At 39.9% G+C, this 16337-nt stretch overlaps 1 protein-coding gene across 1 annotated transcript in view; it reads left to right on the top strand.

Annotated features, from left to right (window-relative positions):
* Positions 1-15229, top strand: part of ENO4 (enolase 4) — a 55680-nt gene extending 40451 nt beyond the window's left edge. The window contains exons 12-13 of the mRNA XM_053691754.1: positions 5735-5852; positions 14909-15229. Of these exons, the coding sequence (XP_053547729.1) occupies positions 5735-5852; positions 14909-14967 (177 nt within the window). The 3' untranslated portion in view covers positions 14968-15229. The remainder of the gene's footprint in view (positions 1-5734; positions 5853-14908) is intronic.
* The last annotated feature ends 1108 nt before the right edge of the window (positions 15230-16337 follow it).

The raw sequence follows: 16337 nt of genomic DNA, 5'->3' as shown, positions 1-16337 counted from the left end.
GCCTCCTGAGGCCATAAATGCTTTCTGTTCAGCTCCTGTGCTGCGCCATCCTGATCCTGACCTACAGTTCACTTTAGAGGTTGATGCCTCCGAGATAGGGGCTGGAGCAGTTCTTACCCAATGGGACCCTTTGACTTCCAAGTCACACCCTGTAGCCTTTTTCTCTAAATGCTTTACTCCTGCTGAGAGGAACTATGATGTGGGTAATCGTGAACTCTTAGCCATTAAGATGGCCTTGACTGAATGGCGTCATTGGTTAGAGGGCACCACCACTCCTATTCAGATTCTCACCGACCACAAGAATCTGACTTACCTAGAGACTGCTCATCGACTCAATCCAGGACAGGCCAGGTTGGCCTTGTTCTTTTCCCGTTTTAACTTTGTGGTCTCTTATCTTCCTGGGACCAAGAACAAGAAGGCGGATGCCCTTTCCCGTCAGTTCCCTCACTAGTGATTCCTCAGAAGCTTCTATTGAACACATCATACCCCCTCTTGTGTGGTTGCTCAACTCAATACCACCCTTCTGCAAGGATTGCAACGTGTTTAGTCTAGTAAACCTCCTGGTGCCCCCATGGCCTCCAATATCCTTTTTGTACATCTGAATCTGCGTATCCCTGTGCTAGCCTGGGCTCATGATAGCAAACTCTCAGGACATCCTGGTTCGACTAGGACTTTCAAGTGTCTTTCCCAACATGTTTGTTGGCCTACTATGAAGTCTGATGCTCAGGATTATGTGAAAGCCTGCACAACTTGTGCTGCCAACAAAACTCCCCGATCCTTGCCTCCTGGATTGCTCCAACCATTGTCCATTCCCAAACAACCATGGACACACATAACAATGGACTTCATTGTGGACCTTCCTTCTTCCAACAACCATACAGTTATCATACCGCTTTTCCAGACTGGCTCACTTTGTACCCCTAACCAAACTGCCTTCTGCTCAAGAATTATCATCCATTTTTCTCTTGCATGTGGTACGAGTTCATGGCATTCCTGTGAATATTGTTTCCAACAGAGGTCCACAGTTCATCTCTGCCTTCTGGAGAGACTTTTTTAAGTTGATTGGAACCACTGTTTCCTTGTCGTCTGGGTACTATCCTCAGACCAATGAACTAACTGAGAGAGAAAACCAGGATCTTGAAGCCTGCCTTAGAGCCTTTGTCAACGCTCGCCATACCAACTGGTCTGAGTTGCTACCCCTAGCTGAGCTGGCAAGAAACACTCATTGTCATTCTTCTCTTCGATGTTCTCTGTTTCAAGCCCCAGCAGGGTATCAACCTTGTGTCTTCCCCCTTTCAGCTCAGTCCACTGGGGTCCCTGACGCAGACCGATACGCCACTGAACTCACCACTCATTGGCAACGTATTCGCTCTAAGCTGCCTTCAGCTGTCTCTAGATATAAGAAGTTGGCTGATCGTCATAGGGCTTCTGTACGTGCCTTTCCAGTGGGTGAACGTGTTTGGATCTCTACTCGATATATTCGTCTACGTCAACCCTGTCACAAATTGGTGCCTAGGTTTATCGGTCCTTACAAGGTCCTGAAAAGACTGTCTCCTGTTGCCTACAAAGTGGCCTTGCCAAAAACCCTATGCATACATCCAGTCTTCCACATCGCTCTACTTAAACCTTACATCAAGAATAGATATACCCGGCTCCGAGCTCCTCCTCCCCCGCTCTTGGTCCGTGGTGAACCCGAATATGAGGTAGCTAAGATTCTGGACTCCAGATACAGGCGCAGACAACTGCAGTATCTAATACATTGGAAGGATTACTCCGTGGCAGATTGTTCCTGGGTTCCTGCCCGTGATGTGCATGCTCCATCTCTGGTCTCCAGATTCCATGCTGTTTATCCTTTAAAGTCGACTCTGGTTCCCGGAGGGAACCCTTGAGAAGGGGGCTATGTCACGCCGCGCCGCTCTAGCCGTTGCTAGGGGCGTGGCGTCTCCTTCCCTGCTCGTTGCCAGGGGAAGTATCGGCTCAGGATGCGTGCGGTGCTGACCTCATCGCCGCACGCTCCTGATGCCGGTCGGAGCTCAGTGGCGCGAATCCTGCACCTATTTAAATGTTACATTGCATCCAAGTAATGTTTGTCTACAACACGGGCTACGTGCAAACAAATGTTTTAGTGTTAGATCGAGTGAGACCTCTTCTTGTGATGTCAGGATATTGTGTAACTGTACGTTTAAATATCATATTGATGTATTTTGACTTGTGTAACAGCCATAGCTCTGAAGTCACACTAACCTGATGCTCATTAAATTCAATTGTGCTCAAGAGAACTCATTGACTTTCAACTTGTAATACTCACGCTACTTCCGACGCATGCAAAAAGACACGATAAACCCCTTATCACTCTCGTGCAACAGTTACCACGCTGTCATGCCATGCCAGCCGTTGCTAGGGGCGCTGCGTCTCGTTCCCTGCTCGTTGCCAGGGACAGTGTCGGCTCAGGATGTGTGCGGTGCTGACGTCATCGCCGCATGCTACTGATGCCGGTCGGAGCTCAGTGGCGCCTATTTAAATGTAACACTGGCGATCTGTCACTGCCCAAGTATAGGTGTTACTTTGTGTGGTCCTGGGTATGACAGATCGTTCTTTCTAACTGCCTATTATTGATTACTGTTGCTGAACCTGCCTATCTGAATACTCGACCTGTCTTAACCGTTAATCTGCTGGATTGATTACTGTTGCTGGACCTGCCTGACTACTCTACCTGCCTTAACCCTTAATCTGCTGGACTGCTTTGCTGTTGCCAAACCCTGCCTGCCTGACCATTCTAGTGGTTTATCCTTGGACTGCTTTGCTATTGCCAAACCCTGCCTGCCTGACCATTCTAGTGGTTTATCCTTGGATTGCTTTGCTGTTGCCAAACCCTGCCTACCTGACCATTCTAGTGGTGTGCCCTAGGACTGCTCTGCTGTTGCCGCTGGGGACTGTCCTGCCTGTGGTTAGTGCCGCCTTCCTCATCTCACTAACTTTATCTGCTCTGGGATATTCCCTATCATTCCGGCTTGATGCTGGGATAACAAGACTACTGGCTGAGTTTGGTCTGATAGAGGAGTATCCCACGAGCATTACACACGCCACTTGTAATCTAGCTCTATGAGAGCTGTCCCTGTTAGCCAATTTGTCTCTAGTGACGAGTTGTGAACAAACATACATTTCCTGTTAATTCAGAATCAGTTTAACTTAACCTCTTTCATTCAAAAATGTTAACATGTTTAAAGGGACATGAAAGTCAAAATTAAACTTTTATGATTCAGACAGAGCATGTGACTTTAAGAGACTTTGCCGTCTACTTATTTAAATTTGCTTTGTTGAAAAGCCAGCACGCGAGCAGAGATGCACAACAGGTCACAGATTTTGTATCATTTTGCTCCTCAGTGTAAAATTGTGTCAATAAACAGCTGGAAGTAAGTAGCAAATGAGAGCAACAGTTAACTGGCAGTCAGTAGAGAAACACAGACCCCTATTAGAGAGATCCCACCTTGCTCTCTGTTCAGCCAATAGGTAAACAGGCCTCATACTCTCTGCAAATTGCAGCCTAAATAGAGTACAGGCAGCTGTTGTTACTGAGTCCAGAAAACGCTCACAGAATGATCAACACCTGGGGTGTGTTTAATCTTTGTCCCTGAGATGAGTCCAAAAACAATGGGATGCAGCTGGTGATTGGCAGAAATGTGTGTGCAGCTTCTAACTGGTTTACAGGATGTGTCTTTCTCAGGAGATGTCAGGTAGAACATAAAAGGGACATAAATCCATACAAAAATAAATATATATATACTTTTTGTGATTCAGATAGAGAATACCATTTTAAACAACTTTCCAATTTACTTTGGTTATCAGATTCGATTTATTCTCTTGACATCCTTTGTTGAAGGAGCAGCAATGTAGAACTAGGAGCTAGATGAGCACATTGTGTGAGCCTATTACAAGAGGCATATATGTGCAGCCACCAATTAGCAGCTAGCTCCCAATAGTGCATTGCTGCTACTGAGCCTACAAAGCTTACCAAGAGAAGGACACCCATTAGGTAACAAAAGGAAATTTGAAAGTTGTTTAAAAAATAAACGTGCATTTGTTGCTTTAATTGAACAACAAATGCCAAATATGACTGCCGGCTGCAGCAACAAATGCTAAAAATGGCTGCCGGCTCCAGCAACGAATGCCAAATATGACCGCCGGCTGCACCAACGAATGCCAAATATGGCTGCCGGATGCAGCAACGAATGCCAAATATGACTGCCGACTGCAGCAACGAATGCCAAATATGACTGCCGACTGCAGCAACGAATGCCAAATATGACTGCCGGCTGCAGCAACGAATGCCAAATATGACTGCCGGCTCCAGCAACAAATGCCAAATATGACTGCCGGCTGCAGAAACGAATGCCAAATATTGCCACCGGCTGCAGCAACGAATGCCAAATATGACTGCCGGCTGCAGCAACGAATGCCAAATATGACTGCCGGCTGCAGCAACGAATGCCAAATATGACTGCCGGCTGCAGCAACGAATGCCAAATATGACCGCCAAATATGACCACCGGCTGCAGCAACAAATGCCAAATATGACCGCCGGCTGCAGCAACGAATGCCAAATATGACCGCCGGCTGCAGCAACGAATGCCAAATATGACTGCCGGCTGCAGCAACGAATGCCAAATATGACCACTGGCTGCAGCAACGAATGCCAAATATGACTGCCGGCTGCAGCAACGAATGCCAAATATGATTGCCGGCTGCAGCAAGGAATGCCAAATATGACTGCCGGCTGCAGCAACGAATGCCAAATATGACTGCCGGTTAAGTCTTGATAATTTGTATTGTGATCAGAAAAACAGCACTGGCAGATGTTAGGTATGAGACCATTTTTCATCTCAACAAAAAAGAAAAAAGTGCACTCAAAAACAAAGAAAATGGCTGCTTGTGATTGCATCAACATAGAAAAACCTCTCATTGGCAGCTGTTAATGATTGTCATTAAAGGGATATGAAACCCAAAATTTCATTTGATACTTCCGATAGAGCATACAATTTTAAACAACTTTACAATGTAGTTAAATGATCATATTTGCTTTGTTTTCTTGGTATTCTTTGTTGAAGGAGCAAACACTACTGGGAGCTAGCTGAACACGTTGGGTAAACCAATGACAAGAGACATATGTGTGCAGCCACCAATCAGCAGCCAGTTCATAGTAATGCATTGCTGCTTCTGAGTCTACCTAGGTATGCTTTTCAATAAAGGATACCATAAGAACAAAACACAAATAATAGAAGTAAATTGGAAAGTTGTGTAAAATTGTATGTCCCTTTAAAGCCTATATTTGATGCATTTTCCCTGGTGTATTTACCCTGATTATAAAATATATAGTCTGCAGTGTATCTCACAGCAAACCATTTTAAGAGTTAGGCAGATGGTTCATGCAAACGTATGAGAGTCTCTTGTGCAGGAGGAAATTAGGCAGGCAATGCAAGAAACATTAATAACAATCCTCAATGTGTCAGTAGCAAACAGATTTCAGTGTTCCGCATATGAATGTGATACCGTGTGTTATTACTTCGTTCTTTCAGTATTCAGTATGCTCAAGCCTCTATTATATTGTTAACTGACATCTCAATGAGCATTGTTTGTGTTAATTGCATGTTTGTGAAATAAAAGGAAACAAAATAATTGTAAGAACAAAGGTTCTTCTGATTAAATTGTATAAGGTGCTGTATTTTTGTGCCCTCAGGCTGTTGGGCTCGGAGCGAGGTTTGTCAAGTTGGGAGGTCTGATGCGTGGAGAGAGGACCACCAAATACAATCGTCTGCTGACTATAGAGGGAGAGTTGATGCAGAATGGAACACTGGGTACAAATAACTTTATTCTCTCCCTTTTCAGCCGTGACCAGTTCTGTGTATAAAGATGTTGTATACGCATGAAATAAATAATAATGCAGGATGGGAAATAATTTAAAGACAATGAACATTACTGTTTTCACATAATCTTTATTTACCCTTAAACAAAGAAATTGACCCGTTAAAAGGTGATCAGTATGTTTAAAGGGACGTTGCACTGTAAAATTATCTTCCCTATAATATTTTCCCAATAATTCTTTTTAGCAACTGAAGTGTATTATTTATTTATTTTATAAATAGCTAATTTTCCTTTATTTTGTCATTGGGGATAGCTGCTTTCGCCTGTCACCTATACTGAAAAGATGAATACTTTTGTACTCGGTAAATAAAATCTATCGGCTAGATTTAGAGTTTTGTCGGTAACGACCCGCGTATCTAACGCTGGCTTTTTTTTCCCCGCACCTTTTAAATACCGCTGGTATTTAGCGTTCACAGAAGGGCTGCATTAGGCTCCAAAAAGGGAGCGTAGAGCATAATTTACCGCCACTGCAACTCTCAATACTAGCGGTGCTTACGGACGCGGCCAGCTTCAAAAACGTGCTTGTGCACGATTCCCCCATAGAAAACAATGGGGCAGTTTGAGCTGAAAAAAAACCTAACACCTGCAAAAAAAGCAGCGTTCAGCCCCTAACGCAGCCCCATTGTTTCCTATGGGGAAACACTTCCTATGTCTGCACCTAACACCCTAACATGTACCCTGAGTCTAAACACCCTTAACCTTACACTTATTAACCCCTAATCTGCCGCCCCCGCAAACGCTGACACCTGCATATTTTTTTAACCCCTAATCTGCCGCTCCGTACACCGCTGCAACCTACTTTATCCCTATGAACCCCTAATCTGCTGCCCCTAACACCGCCGACCCCTATATTATATTTATTAACCCCTAATCTGCCGCCCCCAACGTCGCCTCCACCTACCTACAATTATTAACCCCTAATCTGCCGACCGGACCTCACCGCTACTATAATAAAGTTATTAACCCCTAATCCGCCTCACTCCCGCCTCAATAACCCTATAATAAATAGTATTAACCCCTAATCTGCCCTCCCTAACATCACCGACACCTAACTTCCAGTATTAACCCCTAATCTGCCGACCAGACCTCACCGCCACTATAATAAATAAATTAACCCCTAAACCGCCGCACTCCCGCCTCGCAAACCTTATAATAAATAGTATTAACCCCTAATCTGCCCTCCCTAACATCGCCGACACCTAACTTCAAGTATTAACCCCTAATATGCCGACCGGACCTCACCGCTACTCTAATAAATTTATTAACCCCTATAGCTCAGTCTAACCTTAACACTAACACCCCCCTAAGTTAAATATAATTTAAATCTAACGAAATAAATTAACTCTTATTAAATAAATTAATCCTATTGAAAGCTAAATACTTACCTGTAAAATAAACCCTAATATAGCTACAATATAAATTATAATTATATTGTAGCTATTTTAGGATTAATATTTATTTTACAGGCAACTTTGTATTTATTTTAACCAGGTACACTAGCTATTAAATAGTTAATAACTATTTAATAGCTACCTTGTTAAAATAATTACAAAATTACCTGTAAAATAAATCCTAACCTAAGTTACAATTAAACGGTAAGGGCATTTTTATGGTAGTGCATTTTTTTATTTTGGGGGGCTTTGTTATTTTATTAGGGGGCTTAGAGTAGGTGTAATACTATTTACTATAGAGTTATTGAGGGGGGAGTGAGGCGGATTAGGGGTTAATAACGTTATTATAGTAGCGGTGAGGTCCGGTCGGCAGATTGGGGGTTAATAATTGTAGGAACAGAAGGCGGTAGGCAGGTACTACTCCAAGCGTATCTGAATTTAAAAATACAAATTTATTGATTCATTTAAAAGAATGAACAGACATGGCAGCAATAGAGCAGGAAGTCTGACATGTTTCGCACCTCACAGGTGCTTACTCATTGACTGAGTTCTGTGTTTCCATCTCACATGTTTATAGGCTGAAGTGGGAATTGGATTAACCCCTTCAGTCCCACAAATGCAGAAAATAAGATAAAAACAATCTATTGTTTGACATCAAAGAAAAAGTTAGTTTTACCAAAAAACAAGTTATTGAATTAGTAACCATGGCTAATACTTTAGATTTACCTACTAATACTCAGCATTTAAAGTTAGCTCAAATCTTAATTATTCTGATCGCATATCTTTTGAAGATATGTACACTATAAAGTGAAGATAAAACATAATATAAAGATTTAAAAATATCATGATATATGGACATAGTAACATTAGAATAGACACTCTGGCACAGGAAAAGGACACTGCACTTCGTTTATATGTTTTATATATATACTTAATATATATTCAACCTATACCAAATATTTAGTTTAGCTAAAATGCCACATGGGAACTGGATACATGGAAATCAGACTTAATTATCAATGAAATAATTTATATCACATTCTCTATTCATACCTGAAGGAGAACGTGTATTTAATTTTAATATCCAGTAAAGTTCTTTTTTTTTCCAAAATTTTATCCCTATTACCACCTCTTAAAGGGACATTTGCCAAATCAATAACTTGAAATGTAAGTTGTGCAATATTTGTAAGATGTTTATTATTAAAATGTTCAACAACTGAGGAGTCTGTGCTATAATTTTTTACATCCCGGACATGTTCATTAAGACGTGTCCTGACAGTGCGAGTGGTTTTTCCCACGTACTGAAAAAAACATAGATTACAAGTTAATAGATAAATGGCATATTTAGAGCCACAGTTAGCATAGAACTCTATTGGATACGTTTTGTTATTAAATTGACACACAAAGTGATCATCCTGTAAAACATTAGAACATGCCAGACACATGCGAGCTCCACATTTAAAAGTGCCTTTTTTATTTAACCAGGATGTAACATATTTTTGTGTGGAATTTTGTTTTTTCACTAAGCTTGGTGTTAATGTTTGAGCTAGTGTCCTTGATTTTCTTGGTACAAATTTGCATTGGTGTATTAGTGGTTGTAAAATTTCGTCTGATTGCAACAAATTAAGATGCTTTTTTAAGATTTTGACTATTTCTTCATATTGTTGACTATATGGTGTAGAGAAAACAATAGCATCACTGAAATTTGAATCAGGATCATAAGTGGATTCTTTAAGATATACATCCTGTTCTTTAGCTATGTTTTTATCTTTTTGAACTGATTTTCTTACATCTTCAAGCTGTTTATGATTATATCCTCTTACTTTTAGTCTATCTCTAAGCTCTATAGATTGTTTTTCATATATGCTGTCTATTTTAGTATTGCGCCTCAATCTTAGAAACTGTGATTTAGGTATAGACCGAACTAAATGATTACGATGTTGGGAGTGTGCGTGCAATATGGTATTTCCTGCTGTTTGCTTTCTGTATGTACTGGTCACTATGGTATTATCTATAATTTGTATGGTAAGATCTAAATAATTAACCAACTCTTGACTATGTACCCCAGTAAATTTTAGGTTTAAGTCATTACTGTCACAATATTTAAAAAAAATTGAAAAATTATCATCATTCATGGGTATCTTAAAAACAAATAACAAATCATCTATAAAACGCACATAATGTGCAATGTGCTGATTCCATGGATTATTTAAAGAATAAAGATGTGTTTGTTCCCAAAAAGCCACAAAAATGTTGGCAAATGAGGGGGCAAATTTTGTCCCCATCGCCGTACCACATATCTGTAAAAAAAATTCATTATTAAATAAAAAATAATTATGAGACAGTAAAAATTGTAATACCTCACAGATGTAATCAATTTGAGACAAAGTGTGATACGATTCTCTTTTCAGAAAGTGTTTAACAGCCATGATACCTAAGTTTTGTGGAATCGATGTATAAAGGGAAGTTATATCTATAACTCCCCAAGAATAATCACTATGCCAATTGACTTCATCCAAGGTGAGCAAGAGATGCGAGGTGTCCTGTAGGTAGCTCAACCGTGACACAGCAATGGGCTGTAAGATGGAATCAAGCCATGCGGCTAATGGCTCAAATAAAGAGCCAATGCCTGCCACAATCGGCCTACCCGGTGGACACCCCGCATCCTTATGCACCTTGGGTACATGGTGAAATATAGGGCAAATAGGGTTAGTTGGAACAAGAGAAGATTTATCTTTATCAGAGAAAATTCCCAAAACAATACCATTATCTATCAACTTAGCAAGGTCCCTTCTAAATAAATTAGTTGGATTACTAGTCAATTTCTTGTATGTTTTTTCATTGGACAATTGTCTATAAGCCTCATCAAAGTATGCTTCTTTATTCATGACAACTATGCTGCCCCCCTTATCCGAATTGCGTATGACTATATTATGATTGTTCTGCAAAGATTTAAGTGCTTTACGCTCATTGAAGGTCAGATTATGGGGGGGGGGCAGCACAGTGTGTTTTATTTTCCAGTGCCAGAATGTCTTTTTGTACTGCTTTTTGAAAGGCATTGATACATGGTCCCCTAAAGTTGGTGGGGTAAAAATCAGAATGATGATGTGGATTAGGAAAAGACACTGTTTGATATTTTGAATTTTCATCATTATACATGTCAACCATCGTATTAAGAGTACAGGCCTCTTCAAAATTTACATGTATCTCTTTTTGTTCACCACCCCCCTGGAGTCAACACTGTCCTGAAACTTGTTCATTACAAAATATCGTTTCAATGTTAGCTTACGGACAAATTTGTTAACATCCAGGAGGGTGGAGAAACCAGAGAAACTACTTGTGGGTGCAAATCCCAATCCCTTAGAGAGCACATTTGTTTCATGAACATTTAGTTCATGATCAGATAGATTTATTATGCTGAGGCCTTGATCAATTTGATTTCTGGGTGAATCTACTGGTAAATCCATATTTCCTAAATTTAAAGTCCCTTCTTTTTCTTTTCCTTGTTCTTTCCTTCTCCTTTTGTTTTTCCATCTTCTTCTTCGCCTTTGTTTCTTTGTGGATTTCTTCTGATCTTCGGTTTGTCCACTATGGGGGCCTCCTCCACTTCTTCTGTTGACGATTCCTGTAAAAAAGAAGAAGAGAGAGAGAGGGAGAGGGGGGAAAGGGAGTTCAAAGAGGATATAGAGGAGGAACAGGCTGAGGCACCTATGCTTCTTGCACTTATATCAGAGTCCGTGGAGTCACCTTCATCTGTGCTAAACACCACCTTTCTTTGACTCTTGTTTTTTTTTTTATTTTTAAGAATTGACTTAGGTTGTTCTTCATCTGCGGTTAATTTGCCTTGTTTGTCAGCATTTTTATTATTTTTATTTTTATAATTTGACCTCCTTCTCTGCATATTTAGTTGGCGTAGGGCTGCCCAGTTGTACACTTGGTTTTGCTCATAATCTTCTTTATCACGTATAAACTTATTTCCCTTTCTGGTAGCTTGTTCACCATCTAGTTTTTCCAGTGCATCATCCATTCTTTTCTTGAAAGCACTGAATTTCGTATTTCTTTTATGGTTTTTAAGTTCTTCGTTTGCTAGAATCAGAGGGTCTCTTAAGTTTATACGCTTTTTTTCTAATGAGTATATTAATTAGTTTGCTAGAGCACTCAGTGAGTGCCATGTTCCATTCCTCTAAGTCTGCTGAATCCTCAAATTCAAAAGAGGGAAATTTCTTGATTCTAAGACCTCTGGGAATACGCTTACAATCTAAATATTTTTGAAAAGCGATAATGTCCCACATTAATCTCAGATCCACTGATAACATGTGCTCTAGGTTTTTAAAAGTTTTTTTGAAGTCTTGCTGTTCCTTTAAGTCTGACTCAGGATCTTCTGCAAAAATCTTGTCAAAGTATCTTTGTCTTGTTTCAACATCAAATACAGCATGTTGATACTCAGTGTCCCATGTATGTGTGTTACCATTATCAGTCACAGAATTTTCATTTGATAAATCAATTGTTGCCATGTTACAAATATCGATGTCAATGCCTGCCATGTCTGTATATTTTTATTCAAACGCTTGTATACAGGGGTAATAATATTAAAATGTATTATTGGTGTCGGTTTGTAAGATAAGACTCTAAGGTCTATGCGCTCTGTATCTGTAAGTCACCTTTTAAGTCACTGTGTTTTTTATATATGTATCCAAAATGAAAGTTTAGCTGCTTCAGAGGTTAAAAAATATATCAAACTCTTACTTGTCAGCGTCCGTTGGTTAAGCGTCCTGGTCTCACCGTGATGTGGATACTTCAGAGCCCTCTCAGCTTGTGGCGCCCGATCAAGCGGCGTAGTGATCCAAAAGCAATTAGCAGAAGAAAGTAGTGCTGCAACCAAGGCGTTCAAGTTGTACAACACCATAGCCCAAAACTGGGTTAGTATAGTAATATCTCCCCTGGAGTACCGTAGCCAATAATAATACATTAGCCATGGTTACTAATTCAATAACTTGTTTTTTGGTAAAACTAACTTTTTCTTCGATGTCAAACAATAGATTGTTTTTATCTTATTTTCCGCATTTGTGGGACTGAAGGGGTTAATCCAATTCCCACTTCAGCCTATAAACATGTGAGATGGAAACACAGAACTCAGTCTATGAGTAAGCACCTGTGAGGTGCGAAACATGTCAGACTTCCTGCTCTATTGCTGCCATGTCTGTTCATTCTTTTAAATGAATCAATAAATTTGTATTTTTAAATTCACATACGCTTGGAGTAGTACCTGCCTACCGCCTTCTGTTCCTGAGTTTCTACGGTCTGATCCACCGTTATTGGCTACGGTACTCCAGGGGAGATATTACTATACTAACGCGGTTTTGGGCTACGGTGTTGTACAACTTGAACGCCTTGGTTGCGGCACTTCTTTCTTCTGTTAATAATTGAAGGTAGGTTGAGGCGACGTTGGGGGCGGCAGATTAAGGGTTAATAAATATAATATAGGGGTCGGCGGTGTTAGGGGCAGCAGATTAGGGGTACATAGGGATAACGTAGGTGACGGCGGTCGGCAGATTAGGGGTTGAAATTTTTAATAGAGTGGCGGCGATGTGGGGGGGCCTAGGTAGTTTATGGGTGTTAGTGTACTGTAGAGCACAGTAGTTAAGAGCTTTATGAACCGGCGTTAGCCCAGAAAGCTCTTAACTCCTGGCTTTTTTCTGCGGCTGGAGTCTTGTCGGTAGATTTCTAACGCTCACTTCAGCCAAGACTCTAAATACCGGCGTTAGAAAGATCCCATTGAAAAGATAGGATACGCAAATGGCGTAGGGGGATCTGCGGTATGGAAAAGTCGCGGCTGCAAAGTGAGCGTTAGACCCTTTCCTGACTGACTCTAAATACCAGCGGTAGCCCAAAACCAGCCTCTAACGCTGGTTTTGACGGCTAACGCAGAACTCTAAATCTAGCCGTATGTAAAGTAGACATGTACATTCTGCAGCTTTTCTCACCGAATAAAGAAATATGAGGCTGTTTTTTGCATTTGGCTTTTTTCAAAGCCGAATATCTCTTTTGTGCAAGTGAAGCTCACTATGGTCTGTGCAAAGCCAGATCATACGGGGCCGATTCTCTAAATCTTTCCAGATCAGATGTGGTTTTTCTTGCTGACCCTCGCAGGGGCTACCATGGTGGAATTATTGTAAAAAAAAGGGGCAGTCCTTGCGAGTGGTGAGATAGCTCCTATATAAAGTTATGGAGCTCGCTTGAAAAGGACACCACTCCATAGAGTGAAGTTAGCAGTGAGCAGGGGGCACTTTAAAAATGAAACCCTGCAGCCAATTTAAATCACATTACTCTGCTTTCTGCATATAGCATTTTACAATCGCTCCTATTTTCGTATGCTTGTGTTTTTCTATTAAAGGGACAGTCTAGGCCAAAATAAACTTTCGTGATTCAGATAGAGCATGTAATTTTAAACAATTTTCTAATTTACTTTTATCACCAATTTTGCTTTGTTCTCCTGGTATTCTTAGTTGAAAGCTTAACCTAGGAGGTTCATATGCTAATTTTGTAGACCTTGAAGCCCACCTCTTTCAGATTGCATTTTAACAGTTTTTCACCACTAGAGGGTGTTAGTTCACATATTTCATATAGATAACACTGTGCTCGTGCACGTGAAGTAATCTGGGAGCAGGCACTGATTGGCTAGACTGCAAGTCTGTCAAAAGAACTGAAAAAAGGGGCAGTTTGCAGAGGCTTAGATACAAGATAATCACAGAGGTTAAAAGTATATTATTATAGCTGTGTTGGTTATGCAAAACTGGGAAATGGGTAATAAAGGGATTATCTATCTTTTAAAACAATAACAATCCTGGTGTAGACTGTCCCTTTAAGATTATAAGTATTTTGAGAAAAGCTTATCACCTTCTAATTGGCAAGAAATAAACTGAAATATGCAGTGTGAAAATCTTTACAGAATTATGCAGGGTTTAGAGACGCCCATGTTCAGCCTATTTTTCACAAAAGTAACAATTACTCTTTATATTTTGTACATTTTATACTCTACAGCATGTTTAACAAGTCATTAGAAACACATTAAGGGGAAGTCAGTTTTACAGTAGTGTCCCTTTAAGGACACTAAACATTCTTTGTTTTATTAATGCAACATTAAACACACATTTTTTTTTTCTTTCATGATTGACAGAGCATGCAATTTTTAAACAACTTTTAATAACATTTGCTTTTTTTTTTGGTACCCTTTATTGAAAAGCATACCTAGGTAGGCTTAGAAGCAGCAACACACTACTGAGCTAGTGCTTAGTGTTTGCACATATATGTCTCGTTATTGGCTCACCTGTGTTCAGCTAGCTCCCAGTAGTGCATTTCTTTCAACAGAGGATACCAAAAGAGTAAAGTCAGATGATAATAGAAGTAAATTGGTAAGTTGTATAAAATTGGTGTGCTCTGTCTGAACAGTGAAAGAACAAAGTTGCATTTCATATCCCTTTAAAGGGACATCTCAGAGATGCCATTTGTGACCATGGTATATTTGATGACATAAGCAAACATTCTTAGTAAATAGTTTTGTCTGATCCAGTGATTTGTGCATTATTTTTATATTTTAGGTCGCCGGGCTCAGTATGAATTCCCTGTGTTTTGCGAAGATGAACAAGGTTTAGCCTAATACTTAAAAAGTAAATGTTTTTAAATCAAATGGGATTATAGACGATCATGTACCCAAATCAAACATTGTTCTTCTGTGTTTGTTACCAAAGAGGACGTTCTCAGCATCACACAATATCCTGATGATTATTACAGTTTACAGCAGACTCTCCAAACCTACCTAGTCAATGCTACAGGAATTCAGATTCGGTAAAATATGATCACAAAGATAAAGAAACTTCAAAATGAATGTTGTTTAAAATAAAAAAAAATGTAGTTTGGAATTAATTAGTCATATATTCATTATTGTGCAATTCCGGACCTTAGTGTGTTGCACTTTCACAAGAAGAAATCCGGCTCTGAAAATAACCGAATGCTGCTGGCAGCCGCCATCTTCCCCATTCATTCCGAATCTCCTGAATGCCTAGTTTTAACTGAGATCAGAGCACTTCTGTCTTCATAAATATTTAAATTCTGGGGATTTATCCCTTAATGACCACAGCACTTTTCCATTTTCTGTCCGTTTGGGACCAAGGCTATTTTTACATTTCTGCAGTGTTTGTATTTAGCTGTAATTTTCCTCTTACTCATTTACTGTACCCACACATATTATATACCGTTTCTTCTCGCCATTAAATGGACTTTCTAAAGATACCATTATTTTCATCATATCTTATAATTTACTATAAAAAAAATTATAAAATATGAGGAAAAAATGAAAAAAAAACACACTTTTTCTAACTTTGACCCCCAAAATCTATTACATATCTACAACCACCAAAAAACACCCATGCTAAATAGTTTCTAAATTTCTCTTGTTAAGTGTATCCAGTCCACGGATCATCCATTACTTGTGGGATATTCTCCTTCCCAACAGGAAGTTGCAAGAGGATCACCCACAGCAGAGCTGCTATATAGCTCCTCCCCTAACTGTCATATCCAGTCATTCTCTTGCAAGCCTCAACCAAGATGGAGGTCGTAAGAGGAGTGTGGTGTTTTATACTTAGTTTATTCTTCAATCAAAAGTTTGTTATTTTTAAATGGTACCGGAGTGTACTGTTTATCTCAGGCAGTATTTAGAAGAAGAATCTGCCTGCGTTTTTTATGGTCTTTACAGAAGTAACTAAGATCCATGGCTGTTCTTACATATTCTGAGGAGTGAGGTAACTTCAGAGAGGGAATGGCGTGCAGGTTATCCTGCAATAAGGTATGTGCAGTTAATATATTTCTAGGGATGGAATTTGCTAGAAAATGCTGCTGATACTGAACTAATGTAAGTAAAGCCTTAAATGCAGTGAGAGCTACTGGTATCAGGCTTATTAATAGAGATGCATACTCTTATAAAAATGTAATATAAAACGTTTGCTGGCATGTTTAATCGTTTTTATATAT

This window comes from Bombina bombina, chromosome 9 (assembly GCF_027579735.1).
Source record: "Bombina bombina isolate aBomBom1 chromosome 9, aBomBom1.pri, whole genome shotgun sequence".
NCBI classification, from domain to species: domain Eukaryota; kingdom Metazoa; phylum Chordata; class Amphibia; order Anura; family Bombinatoridae; genus Bombina; species Bombina bombina.
Note: the sequence above shows the minus strand (reverse complement) of the source record. Positions and strands in the feature narration are given on the sequence as shown.